The sequence below is a fragment of the Numida meleagris genome, chromosome 2 (genome assembly GCF_002078875.1).
Source record: "Numida meleagris isolate 19003 breed g44 Domestic line chromosome 2, NumMel1.0, whole genome shotgun sequence".
Classification (NCBI taxonomy): Eukaryota; Metazoa; Chordata; class Aves; order Galliformes; family Numididae; genus Numida; species Numida meleagris.
The window spans coordinates 76,392,369-76,411,842 of record NC_034410.1 but is presented as its reverse complement, the minus strand read 5'-3'; the positions used below and the strand labels follow the sequence as shown (position 1 = coordinate 76,411,842).

The following is a 19,474-nucleotide window of genomic DNA, read 5'->3' as shown; positions in this document are numbered from 1 at the left end:
TAGAAGATAAGATGTGGGAAGTGCTCCTGCGCATCAGGTTGTCTCACTGGAAGACCAGGAGAACTCCCTCCAGGAGTTAGAATAAAGGACTGCTACTTTCTATGTAACAGTCCCAATTCTCCTCTCATCAAACTTCTCAGAGGTGGAAGGTTTAATCATGATAAGACATGATATTCAGGTTTGGCACAATCATAGAATCATTAAGATTGGAAAAGACTTCTAAGACCATCTAGTCCAAACATCAACCCGTCTCCACCATGCCCACTAAACCATGTCCCTCAGTGCCACATCTGTCCTTTTCTAGAAGACCTCCAGGGATGGTGACTCCACCACCTCCCTGGCAGCCTGTTCCAATACCTCACCACTTTCTGAGAAGATATTTTTCCTAATATCCAACCTGAACCTCCCCTGGCATTACTTAAGGCCATTATCTCTTGTCCTGTCACTGGTTACCTGGGAGAAGAGGCTGATCTCCACCTCACCACAACCTCCCTTCAGGCAGTTGTAGAGAGCGATCAGGTCTCCCCTGAGCCGGCTCTTCTCCAGACTGAACAATCCCAGCTCCCTCAGCCACTCCCCATTAAGACTTGTGCTCCAGATCCCTCACCAGCTTTGTTGCCCTTCTCTGGACACGCTCCAGGGCCTTGATGTCTTTCTTGTAGTGAGGGAACCAAAACTGAACACAGTATTCAAGGTGCGGCCTCACCAGTGCTGAGTGCAGAGAGATGATCACCATATCTTTCTATGCACCCTGCCCACTGGAATATCTCTGACCACACTGCGTCTGTTTATTTTCCCCATCATGTCCTTCACAGCCCTGAGCAGCAGCTCCCGGGGCTTCTGCCAGCTGCTGGTACCACTAGTAACACTGAAACCAATGCAGGCTGTGCACGCTGGTGAAGAAGAGAAGTCGCACTGATGTTAGTGCCTGTTCTTGTTACTTGGTTCATTACACAAGTGGCAGTGGTTTTATTTGTTGTGTAAGGCAAGCTTTTGCGAGCTCATTCAAAAATGAACTTTCCTGAGACTATTTTTAGAGGTGATTACCAAGATTTAGATTAGACTAGATTAAGTAAGGGCTTTTGCAGAGATGATACATCTGCTAAGCTATACCTTTACTTAAAGACGTGCAGCCTGACTGATATAAAGGGGATTACGAAATACGTGAGTAGAACATAACCCACAAAATGGAGGGGGAAAACTGTGGCTCTTCATTTGCATGTCTGAAGACTGGCCCACGTTTGTGCCTCCTGGAGTGGGATTCACCTTGTAACATGAATTGGTTTATAATGCTGAGAAGCAAAGGTGGCATTTTTGTGCCTGGCATGTTCAGCCACTGGAATATGTAGTGTCATTCAGGCTTGCTTTTGTTGCCAGGTTCTGCGTTGGGCACTGTGCTCCTCTGCAGATCATTGGGATTTGCATGCTGCTGCATCCCTCCATGCCAGAACACCTTTCTGCACCTGTCTCACTGCTTTCCCCTGCAAAATCAGCATCTCCCCAGGCCAGGTGCTGGGTTTTTGTCCTAACAGTGATTGAAAAAAAATTAAATTCCTGACTTTTTTTTTTTTTTTTTTTAGTTTCCCGATATAAATTTGCACATTGCTAAGCTGTTACAGCTCTTTCTCTCTCAAAGGTCAGCCTGAATTATTTTGTACAGATAATGTTAAAGCTTATGCGCCTGATGGATTTCTGTGGCACATAACCACCACTTCTCATGGGACTGATGACCCAAATAATTACCTCATCTCAGTCACTGCTGATCTCATCAACTAAACCAATTACAATATAGGCTGAAGCCACTTACAAAAGTTTCTCAGATTGCTTTATATGGACTGGAAGATTTTATGCATTGTACACAAATTAGTACATAACCGATAGGGATGTTCAGCACTAAATTTTACTCTCTTTTACCAGGACGGAAATTAGGAGTTTCAGCGTTAACCCAAGTTCCACAGAGTGGCAGAGTAATGGAGAGCTGATTTTCCCTCAGATAATGTTAGGGGATTTCTTTTGCAATACTTAGTCTGATTATTTGGCTTTATGTAATTAAAAGGGGATACATTTTAATGTTATGTATAACACAAAATATTAAATTTCTGAATTATTTTTATTTTAGTAAATTAATGAGAAACAGTTTAAAACTTCTTATTACTTTATATGTTATTGTTCTTCCATTTCTATTACTTGTCATATTGTTTATGCAATGTACTTTTAACTTAGACATAATTTTCATAGCTCTCCCTGCATATGATTATGGATTGTAATGAACCATTATCATTTAATTCAATTACAGGCTGGTTTAATCTGTTAAGCCAACCTTGCAGAATTGTCTCTAATTGTCACTAATACTATACAGACTGCTCACAAAACAAACTGGACAGTTTTTTATCCTGATGTTTATAAAACAAAGTGAGTAATGTCAGTTCAGTCTTCTGCCAGAAACATTTTTTTTCTGGGATAATAAGCAAAAAGCTATGATAATCTGTTTTTATTTTCAGCATCTTGGTAGAAAATAAGTTGCCCGAAGAAATTTTTTTAAAAGCTAAACTAATTGTGTGCTGTATGTGATTTGTTCTGCTGTTCAGCTTGAGCTCCTTATTGATCCTCTGGTATTTTTCTGATCTCTATTATCCACAATGATCTAGTTTACAAATAGCATGACATCCATATTTTTGTCACAAAATCTGATTTATAAAATTGTCTCCTGAGATATCCGTTGTCTCACTTAATCAGACTTCTTGTTATGTCATTAGCCAACAGAGCCAAGCAAGTCAGAGTCTGTTTTTGTAGTGGCAGCATTATTCCAGTCTTAAATGAAGTCAAAGGCACATGAAGACATTTCAGTTTAAAATGAATGACAAGTTATTTTGACTATTTTATTATATTACAAACAAGCACATTTCAAGTTTATGTCTCTATGGGAAATTTTAATGAATACCATTATTCCAGTTGCAGAAGAGCAGTGTAAATCTCTCTGAGTTATTAAAGACCACTTGAAGAAGATGCAGCAACATGTGGTTAACTTCAGGTAGTCCCATGCCTGAGATTATCCATTTGACTACCAGCCAAGGATATTTTATTTATAATACTTGGAAAATCAAGTCTGACTGCTTTGCCAGATAATCTAAATAAAATACTGCTAATTTTGCCTTGTCACTTTAGAACAAAGGGGAATCTTTCAAAAATGTTAGTTACATAAAAATAAGAAATGTCATACCTTATAGAAAAACTGTGGGACAGCTCTGTGAAATGCTGAATGTTCCATCAACACCTGCCGGTATTATGACTTCTGGTTGAAAAAAACCAAACAACTGTTACTGAGCTCAATATCAACATCTCTCCTCTTATGTGACACAATCTACAGTAAATTTTAACGTAGAAATGATGGATGGCATGCTTTCTTGTCTGTCACATGGAAACTATATGTGATATTTGAAAAATGAAAAGGATGTTTTGCACAACTCAGGGAAGCCAACAGCCCGAGACTCCTATAGTGAAGAAAACACTTTCCTATGGTCCAGAAGCACCAGTGCCATTTTGTGTTTATGGTTTCCTCAGCTCTTCTTCTGCACTGAGTATCAAAGCAGATTTTTTGTCTGTTGTGTCTCATTGGTCTTGGTAGATGACCAGCAGCAGTCCTGGCTGCCAAGCAGGACAGCACGGGTCTCAGCCAAGAAACCAGCCCTTGAGAAGCAGGAATGTTGTGCTTGCATGGGGGGATACATCAAGAGCTGTTCCTTCCGATCACTAACTGTTATGATATGCGTTTGAGAACAGTTTGAGTTGTTACCATATGATTTCAAATAAGTGGTAGTTGGGAATATATGAAAGAGAGGGGAGGGAAAATGATGCAGTAGATGGAGAAAGGTTGAAGACTTAGAGGAAGGAATGTGGGAATTTATCTTACTGACAAAAAAAATAGATTCAATTTTTTTTAAAAAAGTTGTTATTTTCTACATACACTGACCATTTCACAAATTCCCTAAGATCATTTGTATGAGGAGCAGAATAACTGATGGCTTAGTAGAATGGTAATGAGATAAAGTATCGTGCCTTGTGTGAGGATAATCAGATTGTTCAGATTCAGAATTTCCTAGATAAAATTATATATAATGCTTTATTTTTATCTTCTGAGAAACATAAGATGCACAGCTGTATTGTACTGCAAACTGCATTGTTAGAAACAGGCTTCTGCTGTACCAATAGCTTCAAAAAACACTTTGCTGAAAGAAATGTTGTATTTTTTATTATTATTAATTGAGAGTTTTGAAAGAGCTCAAAACACATTATGGCCGTAGATAGTTGCTACAAGAAATAAAATTCCTAACTACTAGCTCATATTGTGATGGATTGGGTGTGTGTGCTGGTCAACCTGCACGTATTAACTTTCAGCAAGCAGAGGACAGGCAGGACCAGAAATGGATGCAGAGAGGAAAAAAAGGGAAAAAAAGAGCAACCTGAAACTTTAAATTATCATGGCATCACTGATCCAGGTTTTGGGAATAACAGTCAAATCCAAGAGTTTATTATAATTTTCATTCTAAAGACATAGTCTCCTGTGAGTCATGTTGTCTAAAGCATCCGTAAGTGTGGCACCATGGACAGCTGCCTTTCCCACCACTGCACCATGATGCCATGAAGCATCAACTGGTGGGTACTCTTGGAGGGCCCAGTGTCAGCTCTGAGGCCCTGGGCACTGATGAGAAACGTGTGACTATGTTTCCAGTTTGAAAATGCAGAATGGTGATTGATTATTCTGAAAAAATTTCTGCTGAAATATGAATGCTGGTTTGTGTTGAATGTAGGGAAATGGTCCCCACATACTTTAATGCTAAAGCTTTCTTGCAAAAAGAAGAGCTAATGTTTATCCCTTTTTTTTTTTGTTTGTTTTAAAGTTTTGTTTTACTTTTAAAAAGAACAATAAATGACATAGCATCTCACAGAATCACAGATTTGGTGAATATGTTTGAAACACAAAAAATCTCCTGTGGAAATCTTCTGTGAAAGCTTGTCTCAGATACTGAGTGAAATGTTCTTCCATTAGAGAAGATAACTAGTCTAGATAATTTGTATGACGTTTTGAAAATGCTACTCTCCTCAAGAACTGTCAATATTTTCACGAAGATTAGGATCCCTCTTCTTCACAGAATCACAGAATTGCATGGGTTGGAAGGGACCTCAAGAGATTATTGAGTCCAGCTCCTTATTGCCAAGAATTTTAGGTCTCCAATTGTTGTATACTGAGTTTTCTGATACCGTAGTAATTGACATTTTTATTTTTTGGAATGGTTGGCTGATGTTTTAAATCTGCAGAGCTTTTGGAATGGTGAAGACCTATATCCCAAACATTAGGTGAAAAACTGAGTTTTTAATGAACTAAAATAATGTTGTCCTTTCCAAGTGGACATTGATACATTGTTTTAAAGCTAAGATTGATTATATTTTAGTAAAATTTGAGTGCTTCTGAAGAATCCATCAGAAGAGTACGTATTTTTTAATGATCATTATCTGAGGTCATAACTATGTGTGTATGTATCTATATATCTTTAAGCAGAATCTTCTGTACAGTTTCAGTAAAATGCTTTGAAGTATTACAGGTTCTTCACAGGAAAAATGAGATGCTCTTTATAAAGCAGTGTTGGTTTTGTTTCATATTGAGGACAAGGGTGAGTTGAGAATGAAATAAATCAGAGTAATAATCTTATCTAATGACGTAATTGAAAAATGTTGTTGATAGCCTATGAGCATCCCAAAGATCTGGCCTTGCCTCTGTATCTTAATGAAGCTTGTTGCCACCTAAACCGAAGGAGCTATCCAGAATAAGAGTGAGCCAGGACATGGAAATATTTATACCTGGTTATAATGACAATATATCAGAAGCCACAGCTGTGGTCATTTGGTGAATGGCTCTGCCTCAGGTGTGTCCATAGGGAAGAGAAATAAGAAGAGTGTAGAGGCAAGAGCAGCTCAGAAAAGGGACAGAGGAGTCAGGCTGGGCCATGCAGTCTTTTACTCTTAGAAAGGTCTTAGTGTTGTTTTTTTCCCCTCTTTTATTTCCTTTCATAATCGAGTTCTGTTTCCTGCTGCTATTTGTGGTCGTGAACTGGCAGCACATCTGGGCAGGCAGGGTCACCAGAGAGGCTGAGATATGTGTCTCTCCCCATATCCTTTTAGGATCCAGTAGCTGATGCTGATCTCAGGGCAGTGGTGCTGGCCATACGGGGTGGCTGAAGGAAGCTTTGGTGTGTCCGCAGGTGCCTGGCTTGGCACCCGTCAGATTCTTACATGTGGACATGGGACTGCTGAGACATCCTGACAACTAGGGATAATGGATTTAATCGCCATGATCAAGCGAGTAGTTAGAGTTAAGTACTGGAGTACCATGTAATTAATGACAAGTGTATTTTGATATATTTTAGAGAAGCTCCTGATTTGTTGCTGTTGAGTGATATGCTATCCGGATGCCGAGCCAAGCTGTAAGGTTCATTTCCTGGCTTGGCTTCCTCCTGGAAGTTGTACAGCTTCCAGCCATCATAAAGCATATCAAACAGGAACTCTGACAGTGATTATATTTATGCTTATCAAAAATGTCAGGTTCTAATAACAAAGTTCAAACATTAAAAGATAGCAGCAGGCAGCAAGAGCGCATCTCCTCCCCATTGCTATCCCTTCAGAGAACAAGCGTGTTTTTCAGCGAATTAATATTCACATTAGGTGCAATTCATCTTACGTGCTTGGTTCCTTTTATTGTGCAATAAAATCTGATTTATTCTCATTTGGATACAGAGTGTATAGTCGTATAAGTGTAAGATGGTTATAAACAGTTACTTTCCAAGTAGTGCAATATAAAGCCTACTGCTGGAGGTATTTCTGAGGAATGACAAGCGTTGCTCACCAAAGGGCAGAGAGAGAAAGCTGCGTTTTGGATCTGAACATTGTGCCTGGAGCTAATCACTAGTTATGCTGATACCTGTTCAGTTCTTCAGTCTGAAAAAAACACACCAACAAATGAAAAGCAGGCCACTGTGCTTCCTCAGTGGACTTTCCTGAGCCTGGTAATCCTAACTCTATCCTATCTATTCTATTTTGCTTGCAGAATGGTCTCATCGTCGCCTGTTACCAAGGGTACGTGGATATTGTCATAGCCTTATCACAATGCCCTCATCTTGATGTGAACTGGCAGGACAACGAAGGGAACACGGCCCTGATCACAGCTGCGCAGGCAGGTGAGGGTCTTCTCTGCCTCTTAGGAGAGATCCATGCTGTGACTGCTATTTTTAGGATTTTTTTCAGAGCCTTACAAGAAATTAGCCTGCATAAGATTATCCTGGCCAAGCCTGCTCCCAATTTAGTTTGTCATTATTTTCTTGAATTAATTAATCTAAAGCAATATTTACCCCATAGACTAAGAGTGAATAAGCTATACATTTCCAGCAGATGCCATTAAATATTTTAACTTAAAAATAAAGTGTGCTGTATGACATGGTTCCTTTAAACTCATTTCCTATGTTTGCTCTGATGAACACCCAGTCACCGCTGTTGTACCATAACGTGCTGTATTGGTGCTCATAGCTCTCCCTCTGTCCCATGCTCATTGCGCATTTCTCAGTAGGTTTGTAACAACTGCTGACTGTAGGAAAATGTGTCATCATTCAGAAATTTCAGTGTACATCTAAAAAGCATTTCCAGTGAATAACCAAACTTTGCTCTGTGTTGCACCTAAAAGTGAACTCTGCTAAAGAATCCTGAAAGAAGGAATTGCAACCAAAGTTATGTTCATAGCAAAGTTGGCAGCTTTTTAAAGAAGTGGAGAAGTCTCCAAAGCTCTCATCTTCTTTTACTTATCTGCCCTAACACAAATTTGGACAATAGAAGATTTAACGTTAACACCAACTCCTTCCTGACTGTTATAACTCATGCTAATGAGCACAGAATTAATCTGGAGGGCCGACATTGACTCGACTCTGTCTGCCAGCACTTGTTATTGATCCCCAACGCCTCTGGAAATGACTGCAGTCAGCAGAAGCGTACACAAACCCCTGACAACTGGGAAGTTTTCCCCTGCCTACGATAATCCTGAGCTCTGACACTGACACCAGTTGTTTAATTCATTCATCATGAGACACTGCTGTAGTGTTAATACAGATTACCATGTGGTTAACACTGCAACCAGAGCAGCTACAGTGTGATAGATGCTGCTTAATTACTGCTGAACTTTAAGTAGCAATGCTAAGCAGTGTGTTACAAAGATCTAAAGGAAAAGCCTGTGCGATCTCACCTTTAGTGGTGGGTTGATTCAGTTTTACTGAATACTATTTCTGCAAAATAAATATTCAAGCAGCTCTTTTAGATACATATATTTCAAAGAACCCCTCTTAAACTGAAGCCTTTCTGCATGGGCTGGCCTGAAAAAAATAGTCTGAGGAGGTCAGTGGGAAGCAGTGGGTTCTGAATAAGAATAAATTAATATAGAAAAAATAACCACAGACAGAGCATTTAGCATCATGTGTAAATTTCAGGTTTGAAAATGGGTCTGTTTTCTTGCTCTCTCAGCATTTCTTCCAGACATAGCATCCTTCTCAAGAGGACTTTCCCTTCCAAAACTGAAAATTGGTAGTGGCCAGCAGGGGGTGAAGCCCAGAAACTGGCAGTGAGGCTGCTAAAGCAGAAGTGAAGTCCTTCGCTGGCAGAATAGGGAAAGTGCAGGAAAAAATGAGAGATTGATCCAAATGAGAGAATGAAATAACAAGCAGCAAAAAGAAAGGAAGGAAAGAAAATGGTTACAAAGAAGGAAAGAGGGTAAAAGACTACATTAAATAAAAAACTGCTGATTCTCAGTTCTGCTGTTGATGAGGATGTAGTTACATCAGTGGCAACATATAGTAATTAGCGTGTGCTAGGCTTTAGAGAGAGCTGTATTTGTTCCCTTTTGAAGCACAGATGTTACACGTTATGGGGACCAGTTTGGGGCAGGCTCTTGAAACACAAATCATGAAGTAGCTGATTTCTTTGCATTAATGGAGACATGAGAACGCAACAATCTTAGACATCCAGGTCATAACGACTGTGCATCTTCAGTTTTCCTTGTCTGCCAGAAAGCATCCACTGCCTACAGATCAAATGTAGGCTATCTGAAGACACAAGTCATGTCCAAGCAGTGACACTATATGACAGAGCATCCTTTTTACTACGTAGAGTATCCTTCTGCCTGCATTAAATAGATTATTAGGTATTAGTGCAACCATTATATACATTCTCTCTGTGGCAGCAATAAAAATAACTAAGCTGTTACAGACATCTGTGCTGTTCACTAAATGTGTCTCATAGGGTGAAGAACTGTGCCCTTGGCATGCCAGTCCTCCAGCAGGTAGAGCTGGCTTACAGACAGCAGAGCAGGAGCCTGATTCGGATCCCGTGTTACTGCCCTGCCTGATGCTAGGCTCGCTTACTGCAGAGCTGCATGCAGCTTCCATAGCAGGCTTTAAATCATAAAAGACTCACTCACCTGATTAATGACTTAGATATGTGCTGCTAGTTCCTACAGATGCAGGAGAACTGAAGCAAACATTGTGGCCTTAAATCAAAAGCATATGACACGGTTTGAACACAAACTTGGCAGATCTGAGTTTTGCTTTGAATTTGATGTCTGTTTGAACTTGAAATTTGAAACAAACCTCAGAGGACAGAACCTCCTGCAAACTGAAACTGAAGTGATTTTCAGGAATCCCTGTGATGTGAAGGTGCTGGATTTTGTTTTTTATTTCCCCCACATCATTTGGGGCCATCTGTAGTACCCCAGGGAGTTTTGCCTGGGCGAGGTCCCTTGGGTTGTCTCTTAGGCTTCCCTCTGATTCACAGAAAAACATTTCTTACTGCAGCTATGGTTCTGGCAAAGGGAAGAACATCTTTAGTAATGTATAAGTGCTGAGAAATTGTCCATTTTATTATTTCTCCTTGTTTCGGTTCCTGTCTCTGATTTCTCTGTCAAAAAGCATTATTTCGGCTATTACAAACCAGTCATGAAGCACACTGTACACTGATGAAACAGAGCCTGTCCTGCAAAACAACTTGGGCATGAAGCTTCTCCCGGTAGTAACTGATACCCTGTCAGGATTTGGTCTCATGCCATAAAGTCAGTGAAGCTGAAGCCTCTGTGCTGAGTAAGCGGGACTGGGTCACTTGATCCTGCCATGAACCTGGTTCACTTTTGCTGTGTTCAGCTTACTGCAATTTGCCATATCTTGATGTTTCATTTCCATCAGCTCACCCAAGTTACCGGGAGCATCTTCCCTGGTTTCCCCTGACTCTGGCATAGTTGAGCTGATCTGTGCTCTCTCCCCACCTGCTCAGGTTTCAGCAGGATATCCAGTTATGTGGCAAGGTAGCAGAGTCCAGCAGATTCTAGGAAACAAAGAGCAACACCTGGGAAACATCTTAAATTCAGTGCTAAAGCTTTTCTTAACTTGCTTTCCAAAGCGAGACCGGGACTATGTTGGTGCAAAGCAACATCTGATGAAATCTGCACCAGATGTGACACCATAAGCTTTAAAAAGTGTCCTGTATGAATTATAATCTGCTTCAGTAACATTTCTAGATGAATTTGAGTGATATGCATCACAGAATATTCAGCAGGACTGCGGAGAGAAATGAGAATATTTTTACAGCGCCTGGTAATTAAACTATGATTGTTGCAGCTGCCTGGCAGACCACATTATTTCATAGAGCATCAAAGCGTCATAAAATGAATGGCAAAAAAAGGGTAAAGTTTTTTGAATGAGTCATAATGGCACTGGATATTTGTCTTGTTCTGACGGTCCAATTATAAAGGCTTGATGTTTTAATTAGTCTTCCCACCAGCTATCCAGAGATAGCTTCAGCTACTCAGCACACCCCGGCTGACACCAGTTGTCCACACTCATGAGGCACATGAATGGTAACGAGTTGCTTTTAGAGATAGAACTCAAGTTATTTATTTTGCTACCTAAACTGAAGTGCTGCTCCATTTCCCTGTTGCTGAAAAATGGACAAGTGGCTTTGCACGGTCGCATGGAAAAGTGGAAGTGTGGGAGTCAGTGCAGAATATTTCTTTGTCTAGTATCATGGCTCGTATGGTTTGCTCACAGTATTGGCTGGAACTACCAAATGTAATTACTTCTTAATGGAGCACTGTGACTGTAAGGCTCACATTTATCAGAGGAGTGAAAAAGCTGAATCTTCGCAAAGATTTCCCCTGGGGGACAGGCAGTAGTACCCCCCGGTTCAAAAAGCTGAGGCCCCTTCAACCTGAGAGTGACCACCTCTGATCTTTAATTATTCCTGTACCTTAGATTCATTTTCAGAGAGGAGAAAACCTCTCTGAGGGCAAGCTGAGAGGCTGTAGGAGTCCAGCTTTCCAGGACTATCCCACGCTCTGCCACAGGACAGTGCCACCTAATGCTGAAGCTAATTACTGCAATGAGCAGAAGAGGACGTGAGAACAGTTCTCATTCATCGTCTGTATTTTTGCAGTTATCAAACCTGCAGGAGCAATTTTTGGTTTGACCTTGAGACTGCCTCTTAATTCTGTGATGGATTTTCTCTTCTTCTTCTTCTTCTTCTTTTTTTTAAGGGCACATAACCATCACAAACTATTTGTTGAACTATTTCCCTGGGCTTGACATTGAGAAGAGGAATGTGTTTGGATTTACAGCACTGATGAAGTCTGCAATGCAGGGACGAACAGAATGTGTGAAAGCCTTGATGATGGCAGGTATGCAAAGTGCTTTGCTGGTTCTTCTTCGTCATGTAACTGCAAGTACTATACCGTCACACATAAACAGCAACAAGGGATGGTGAGAGACACTGGGGCAACATCCTCTACAGGAGCAAGGCTGACTCTTGGCAGGGCCATATAGCACCTTTTAGACACAGTGTTGTATGCTTTATTGTGTTGAGTAATTGATACATAAATTAGTAGTTAACAATTAAAGCATTAGTATACATGTATAACAGGATACTTTATTTTATTAACAGGATACTTTATTTTATAGTTGCAGGCGTTGGACACAAGTAAGTTTTTATGGAAATGATAATAGATAGCATGTGAATATTGTTGTTGTTTAGACCCCAAATCCCACAAGTCCATTTAATTGTAGGCTGAGATGTTGAATAGATAGTTCATTTCTGCTGTTTTGCTGCCGCAGAAGTCTAATCCTTCGTAATATGACTGTTTTAAGTAGAAGGCATTTATCAAACACAGTGACATGACTTTCATCCATTTTTATAATATCCAGTTTTTTAATGTTGTTGTGGCACAGAAATGCATGAATGATATGGCAACTGGCATTACTTTCTGCAAGGTTCTCCAGCCTGTTACATTGGAATCAAGGTTTTGGAGTCAGATCATTCATTTTGGAGTTAAATTTTTATGAAACAAAGTTAGAAAACGATGGTTAGAGCTAGAGTATTGCTAGACACAGGTGCACTTTCTGAACTAATGTCTATTCCGTGCAGATGCTAGTTCAGAATTTTCCAGTGGCTGTTATAATTTATCACTTAAAATGAAACTTCAATCCTCATACCTTAAAACTTGTCAAACTGGCCTGACAGTGTCATGGCTTTCTATTATTATCACTGGGGATCCGATGGAAACTTGTTCTGCCTGTTTTGGTCACGACAAGCTATTTCACAACCTTTCCATCATTGTAGGTAACTCAGTATAGATATCAAGTTTAACATATGGTTGCTGCCTCTGGCATCTGAATAGCCACCTTCTTTTTTTCATGTTCCATAAGCAAACAGATCAGTGGGAAGAACAAACCTTTCGCCAACCAGAAAATGACTTTGTTAGCCTCCTGTCATGTTTACCTACAGAAAGTTATGTTGGGCTGGTTGTGCATTAGAGATAGTGAGGGTAGCAGAGAACATCCACTGGCTAAAGGGTTGTAGGATTAATCGTAGAATACCCCACTTTGGAAGGGACCCATAAGAATCATCGAGTCCAAATATACTCTAGGTTTCTAAACTGCAGTTTATTTACATGTTTTAGTGATCACTTTGCAGGTCCGCACATTTGCAGCTGAAAAATAGGGGCCATTTCAATATCCAGTTATTGTTTAGCATTGTACAGCCTGGTGGAATGGAGGGAGGGAGCAGCTCGTTCAGAACGGATATAGAAATAGTTTGGGGCTGAAGGGATACTCAGTGGCTGCTGACTATAAAGTGCTGCTTTGCTGCAGAATGCGCAATACATTGTTATTGAATGATCTGGGGAAAAATCAGTTTCATAAATAATACAATTTCTTAGGTTCCAGCTAAATTCTATGTTAAATGGTAAGAATACATAGAAATATAGGGGAAAACACCCATAATCGGCCATGGGTCTCTTTGCATAACCTCTGACTGCTGCACAGCAACAAAACAGGCATGTGTGTTGATAAAAGAGTTATAGCCAGGCAGTCTTTAAACCCCGTATCTGCTTAGTGGCTTGGCTGAGATCTCTGTTTTCTGGCAATTTCTTAGGGCAATGCAGGATGTCAATAAAGGACAACTCACCTTTCCAGCTGCCTAAGTAGGATTTGGCTGCAGGATGGGGAAGGGGCATCAGCAGAGTGTGACAGATGGTTGGAGCTGGATTTTTTAAGCGGCTGCTTTTCCTCAAACTTGAGTTCCTGGAGAGTGGCCAAGGTCAATCACTGCAAGATGAAGGTGCTCTGAGACACTTGGCCATAATGTTTCCTCCTTCAAAGCAAATCTTTGGAAGGTAGGGCTTTGTGATTTGGGAATGCAAAATGAAAGAGAGAGGAGCTGAGCCACTCATGGGCAGTTTGTCACATGTGGCTGCGCAGCGAGGATCAAATGGTGCCAGCAGCCAGCGAGCCTGGGCAGGAACACAGAAACACATCATTGCTCACCACTCAAGCCTGGCTGAAGTCTCCAGTGTAAACTCTGTGCTGCTTCAGTAAAGTCACTGGGGTGGCAGTGGATATAGAGACTGGGCTTTAAATACTGTGTGTGAAACAGCTGGGTAATAGATGCCTGCCTCACTGAGCTCTCCTGTTAAACTCAGAATCCCGCAGTGCCAGTGTCTTGGCCATGCACCTGCTGCCTTCACCTGCTCCTTCTGTTGACCTCAGATACCTTCATCAGCTCCCTCCTGGAAAAGCTCTCCTGTGATTTTGCTTCTCTTTGGTCTGATGCTTATTCCTAAACTAATTCCTGTGCTGGGAGTATACGAGTCTGAGCAATATTCCTGAGCTAAGAGCTCCCAGTCCCACAGTCCTGCCTTTTGCAGATCTTCTGCAGTAACACATGTGAGCCTCCGCGACTCTGTGCTGACAAGGCCATGCCCCACTCTCCCTCTGTCAGATGGACTCAAACTCAGTCTGAGCATTGTCTGAAGGGAATCACAGAGCTGATCGTTGTGAATTTCTCTCTCTCTCAAGGCCCATCAGCAAGGCAAGGCCAAGCAAAAGGGGCATGGTTGCCTGTCAGGAAACCCTTTAGGATCTGTTGGGCAGTCTGAGGTTCCACCCCAGAGATGAAGAGCATGTCCAGCAAGTTGAGGGAGGTGATCCTTCCTCTCTACTCTGCCCTTGTGAGGCCACATTTAGACTACTGAGTCCAGTAGTGGGCTCCCCAGTTCAAAAAAGACAGGGATCTCCTAGAAGGAGTCCAGCAAAGGGCCACAAAGATAATTAAGAACCTGGAGCGTCTCCCGTATGAGGAAAGGCTGAGAGACCTGGGTCTGGTCAGCCTGAGGAAAAGAAGACTGAGAGGTGATCTGATCAGAGTTTGTAAATATCTAAAGGGAGGTGGGAGGCAAACGAATGAGGCTCTTCGGGACTGTAATGATAGGACAAGGAGTAATGGCCTAAAACTTGAACATAGGAAGTTCCATACAAACATGTGAAAGAACTTCCTTATGATAAGGGTGATGAAGCACTGGAACAGGCTGCCCAGAGAGGTTGTGGAGTCTCCTTCTATGGAGATATTCAAGACCTGTCTGGATGCCTACCTGTGTGACCTGCTGTAGGGAACCTGCTTTAGCAGGGGGTTGGACTTGATGATCTCTTGAGATCCCTTCCAACCCCTGTGATTTAATTCTGTGTCTAGTTAATATTTAAAAAAGGACATGACTATTCATGTCTCATGCAGGTGTGACATTCTGTTAAGTGACTTTTTTTTTAGAAACGCCTCCGGATTTGTACAGAAAATCAATACTACGATAGTAAATCATTCCTTACAAGAGATTTTGTGTTACAAGTTACAAAGTCAGCATCGATTTCCATTGAAAGATCAGGATTTCTATTCTCTGTAGAATTCTTTCCCGAGATAAAGTTTCCCCAATACCTAGGCACACATCTGTCAGGAGCAGTGAGGGATGGCTTAACCTCAAAGGTGAGTGAGTCAAGGGCTGCAGCAAGGCACACAGAGGCACTAGCCTCATCAGCAAAGGCACTTCTTGAAGGAGTGGAACAGGTCGGCTGATGATAACCATGGTCAGTCAATGACTGCTAGCTAAGTCCATGGTGATAAGGCAAGACCACGGAGAGGGGGGAGGTCAGAGGTGAAACCAGCCAGTCAGGCCTGCAGGGCAGGGTCAGTAAGGCACATGGCCAGGGACAGCTGCAGCACAGCTCAGGCAATGACCAGAGCTGAGTGTCTGAGCTTGAATGCAGCCTCCAAGCAAAAGTAAGTTTAGACACAATTCCCTTAGCTTCTACTCTTCCCTTAGTAAATCCTTGCCTGTTATGTGAACAACAAACAAACAACTTCCATGTAATCTGCCATGTTTCCAGTCAACTCTAGTGGGAAGGAGTGCAAACACAGGCGAGTGTTCAGAAGGGGACAAGGCAAGAGTCGAGGACAAAAGGGAGAGTCAGGGGCAGGAAGTTTGGGCAGGAGTTCAGAAACAGGCTAGTGTAGCAGAAGGACATGTCTTTTCGTGTCTTTCTTCTAACCTCATCTCACTGGTCTGTCTGCAGCTTCTATTTTCATGAGCATCTTCAAGCCCTGCTGCCTTTGAGCTCTCACAAGCCCACAGCTAATGAACTCTTTGTTTTGATCAAATCTTCCTCTTCTTTGCCTCCTTCCAGGCTGGGCTCTATGCTTGACTCTTTGAAGTGCTTCTGTACTTCCTCTCTGGATGGTTCTTTCTGCAAACTTCACTTAAACACCTCTTAAATTGAGATCAACTTCTTTGCTTTGGGTTTCTCCTTCCATCCACATTCACTCTTTGTCTATGTCTCTAACATTGTCTTTTTAGAGATTTTCTCAGGGAATTTGTAATCAAATGAAACTTAGTAGGGTTAAAACTGAACTTCTGATCTCTTTCCCCGCGTTCTCCTTTTTCCTGTTTTCTGTAACAGTAGAACACCCTTTGAGTGGAAGGTTAAACTGGAGCCATTACAAACCAGTTTCTGGTTGCCTTTCCTGATATCTAGTACCTCTCATGCTAGTTTGAAATGCTGTCACTGACATAAATCCAACTGGGAAAAAACAATTCATCATGATTCTTCTCTGGCCTTTTCTCCAGGTCTCAGTCTCTGTGCATGTCCATCTTCCAAAGCAACGTGACAGAACATCTCTTCTTTTTTGACAAGATCTCTGTATGTCAGTTATGTGTTGGCTGTTTGAAAGTGGCACTTCATCTGATAGAAAAGCTCCTCAAGAAGTCAAAAGTTGTAGCTTGTTCACATTTCAGATTAAAACTTTTTCAAGGAACTAAGAGGTTATCTAAAGGACCTGAAATGTGGACGGTTTCACTGACTAATACTATTTGTTTTTCTTTTCTTTGAGGGGCAAATGTTCACACAACAGACCCAAGCCGTGGACTGACTTCATGGGAATGGGCTTGTTACACAGGAAGGTCAGAATCTGCTTTCATCATGCAAAGGCTGATGGATAAACCATGCCCAGAACAGTTTTGTGATCAGTATAAACCGGAATGGCCAAAGATGAAGGAACTCCTTGCCAAGGCTGCAGAACCAAAAACCTGTTTGCAGAGGATTTCTGAGTGCGTGAGGTCAGTTGTCTCATTCCGGGCTTTCCATGGCCCAGAAGAGGATGGGGTCCTTGACCACATGGTGAAGGTGACCACAAGCTTAGGCAGTCCTTTTGTTGCTCTGTCGTGTAGGACTGTGTGTCCAGGAAGCCCACCTTCTGTGGGAAAACGCAGACTGGCTGTGCAAGAAATCCTTAGGAAGCAGAGAGCTGAGGAGATCCGATCTCTGGACAAAGACCACGTTAGCAGCTATGAGAAATTGTTTCAGAACTCCAAAATCACAGTAATTCCCAAAAAGAAGGACCGTCGAGCCAGTCTGCAGCCTGTTAGCCTTGCAGTGTCTCAAGTGAGCACCATAGCCACCAGGAAAACAAGCCTCTTGCCACTCCACTTGCTCAGAAGAAGTAGCGTGAGGCCGGGATTTGTCATCCCCAAAGTCCGTGTCAGCAAGGCTCCTCCACCCACCTTCCAACCAGAAAAGGCAAGAAGGAGGAGCAGCGCTAAAGATGACCCCTATCTGCAGATTCCTAAGTGGAGATACAAGGAGCTAAAAGAGGAGCGGAAGAAGGCAGAGGAACAGGAGAAGAAAAGAGTAGCAGAGGCCCAGAGACAGAGGCAGGTGTCTCCTGCCAGAAGCAGAACCTGATTTACTGGCAGTTACTTGGAAGGTTTTAGAGCCATTAGTCTTGTTATCTGAGCAAGATAACAGACTGCATGCTGTCATGCATGCCTGCTGTTGATGGAGCTGGAATACTGTATAGCAGCCTTTATGGTGCGGAAACATGGCAAGGGCTATACCACAGTGTGTCTGATTATGGAAGGTGAAGTTATTTTTGGGTGGAAGACAAAAAAGTTTACCATCTGCTGTTGATAGGAAGTTCAAGTGTTTTTTTTTTTAATTTCCAGTTCCAGCCGAATGACTGCAAAACTGCTTGAAAAACAATATGTGTGGAAAGATCATATTTTGTGTTTGTTCGTTTTGTAATGGGCACAACTAAGGAGTTGTACTTTTGACACTAGATATTCTTTCCTCTTCTTGTATAGGTAGGCATATTACAAGGTTTTATAGTAATAATGAAAAGTTTAAAATACACCACAGTCTCAATGGGCAGTGAAAATCTAAGTCTACTCTTTTTTTTTTTAATGTATGAAGCACTTTATGGCATATTAATTCTAGTTATCAAAGATTAGGACAAGATAGATATTGAACTGTACAGCTCTACATGGTCTGTGTGGATACATTTCTTATTGTTATTGTTCTGTTGAATACAAAGAGGGCTGCATATGAAATGTTTCTGTAGCTGAGGTACTCACATCCTCTGCAGATGTAAATCAGGGACAATGACTGGTTTCTTTGGAGCAACAGAGAAGCTGAACTAATTTTTGTATGACACAGTCACCTAACATTTACCTCCCCCATTATGTTTCCCTGTATCCACTATCTGTTGTCTCCTCTTTAGTCTCAGGGATTTTTTTGTCTTTCATTTAACTGTGAAATAAGGGAGATGGTGAACCTCAGGTGGGTTTAGATTTTTTTTTGTTTCCCTTGATATTTAAATTCCTGTTAATAAATAAATAAATAAGCACCAATTTATTGTCAGTGTCTACAACTTTTCCAGATTATAACCACGACAGACTAATTATGCACATTCTAGAAGTACAAGCAGTTTTCCCAAGTATCAAGTCCAGCCACAAGCTGTGAAAGTCCAGTCAGAGATGCAGTATCAGCCACTGATGTTTGGAAACCGTGGCTGGATTCATTGTGCACCCACATGCATCTGGGTCCCTGGAGAGCATAGGATTCCACTCTGTATCAAAAGCAGAAGAAAATGTTCCTTAGCACTGAAGTTAAAGCAGGAATGGGCGATGCTGCTCCACAGTGGACGACTGACATGTCGGATGTCCAGTCCCTGACCCTAAAGCCCACTGGATATATGGGGACCAAACCATCCTCACAATCTGAAGACTTTCAGAGCCCTTCTCCTATCCCAAAATTAGATCTAAACTGCTAGGTTGGCCAGAGGAACATGTTGTGCTTACAGAAACACAGCATCCCTTGGTGTGCATGAGCGCTTCTCTAAGCATTATTTTCCACAGGTTGGTGCTGGTTCTCCTGGTCCAAATTAAGGCTGCATGTGTTTTTACCAGAAGTCGGTCTGAATGATGTGCCAGACCTTGGCAAAGTGTGATAAGGAAGGGCTCTAAACTTGCTGCTTGCTGAAGAAGGAGCACATTCATAAAAGTGAAGTCCAAGAGCAGAAAAACAGATAATACTGTAAATGTCAGGCTATGATTTTGCTCAGGCTTAGGCAGGCCATGGATACTGCTGTGACCAGTTTCTGCTACCAAGTAAAGAAGCATATACATCCTTTACTTACCATGTCGAAGGCTGACCAGAGATTCACTGAACTTGCGATGAGACCACACACATCATGGGAGAAATAAATTCGGATGGCTACAAACTGGCACCCAGTTTGGTATTGCTAG

General features: G+C 41.7%; 1 protein-coding gene across 1 annotated transcript in view; it reads left to right on the top strand.

The window, feature by feature from the left end:
* ANKRD33B (ankyrin repeat domain 33B) overlaps positions 1-18,568 on the top strand; it is a 37,769-nt gene extending 19,201 nt beyond the window's left edge. The window contains exons 2-4 of the mRNA XM_021388788.1: positions 7,100-7,229; positions 11,612-11,752; positions 16,783-18,568. Coding sequence (XP_021244463.1) covers positions 7,100-7,229; positions 11,612-11,752; positions 16,783-17,633 — 1,122 coding nt within the window. The 3' untranslated portion in view covers positions 17,634-18,568. The remainder of the gene's footprint in view (positions 1-7,099; positions 7,230-11,611; positions 11,753-16,782) is intronic.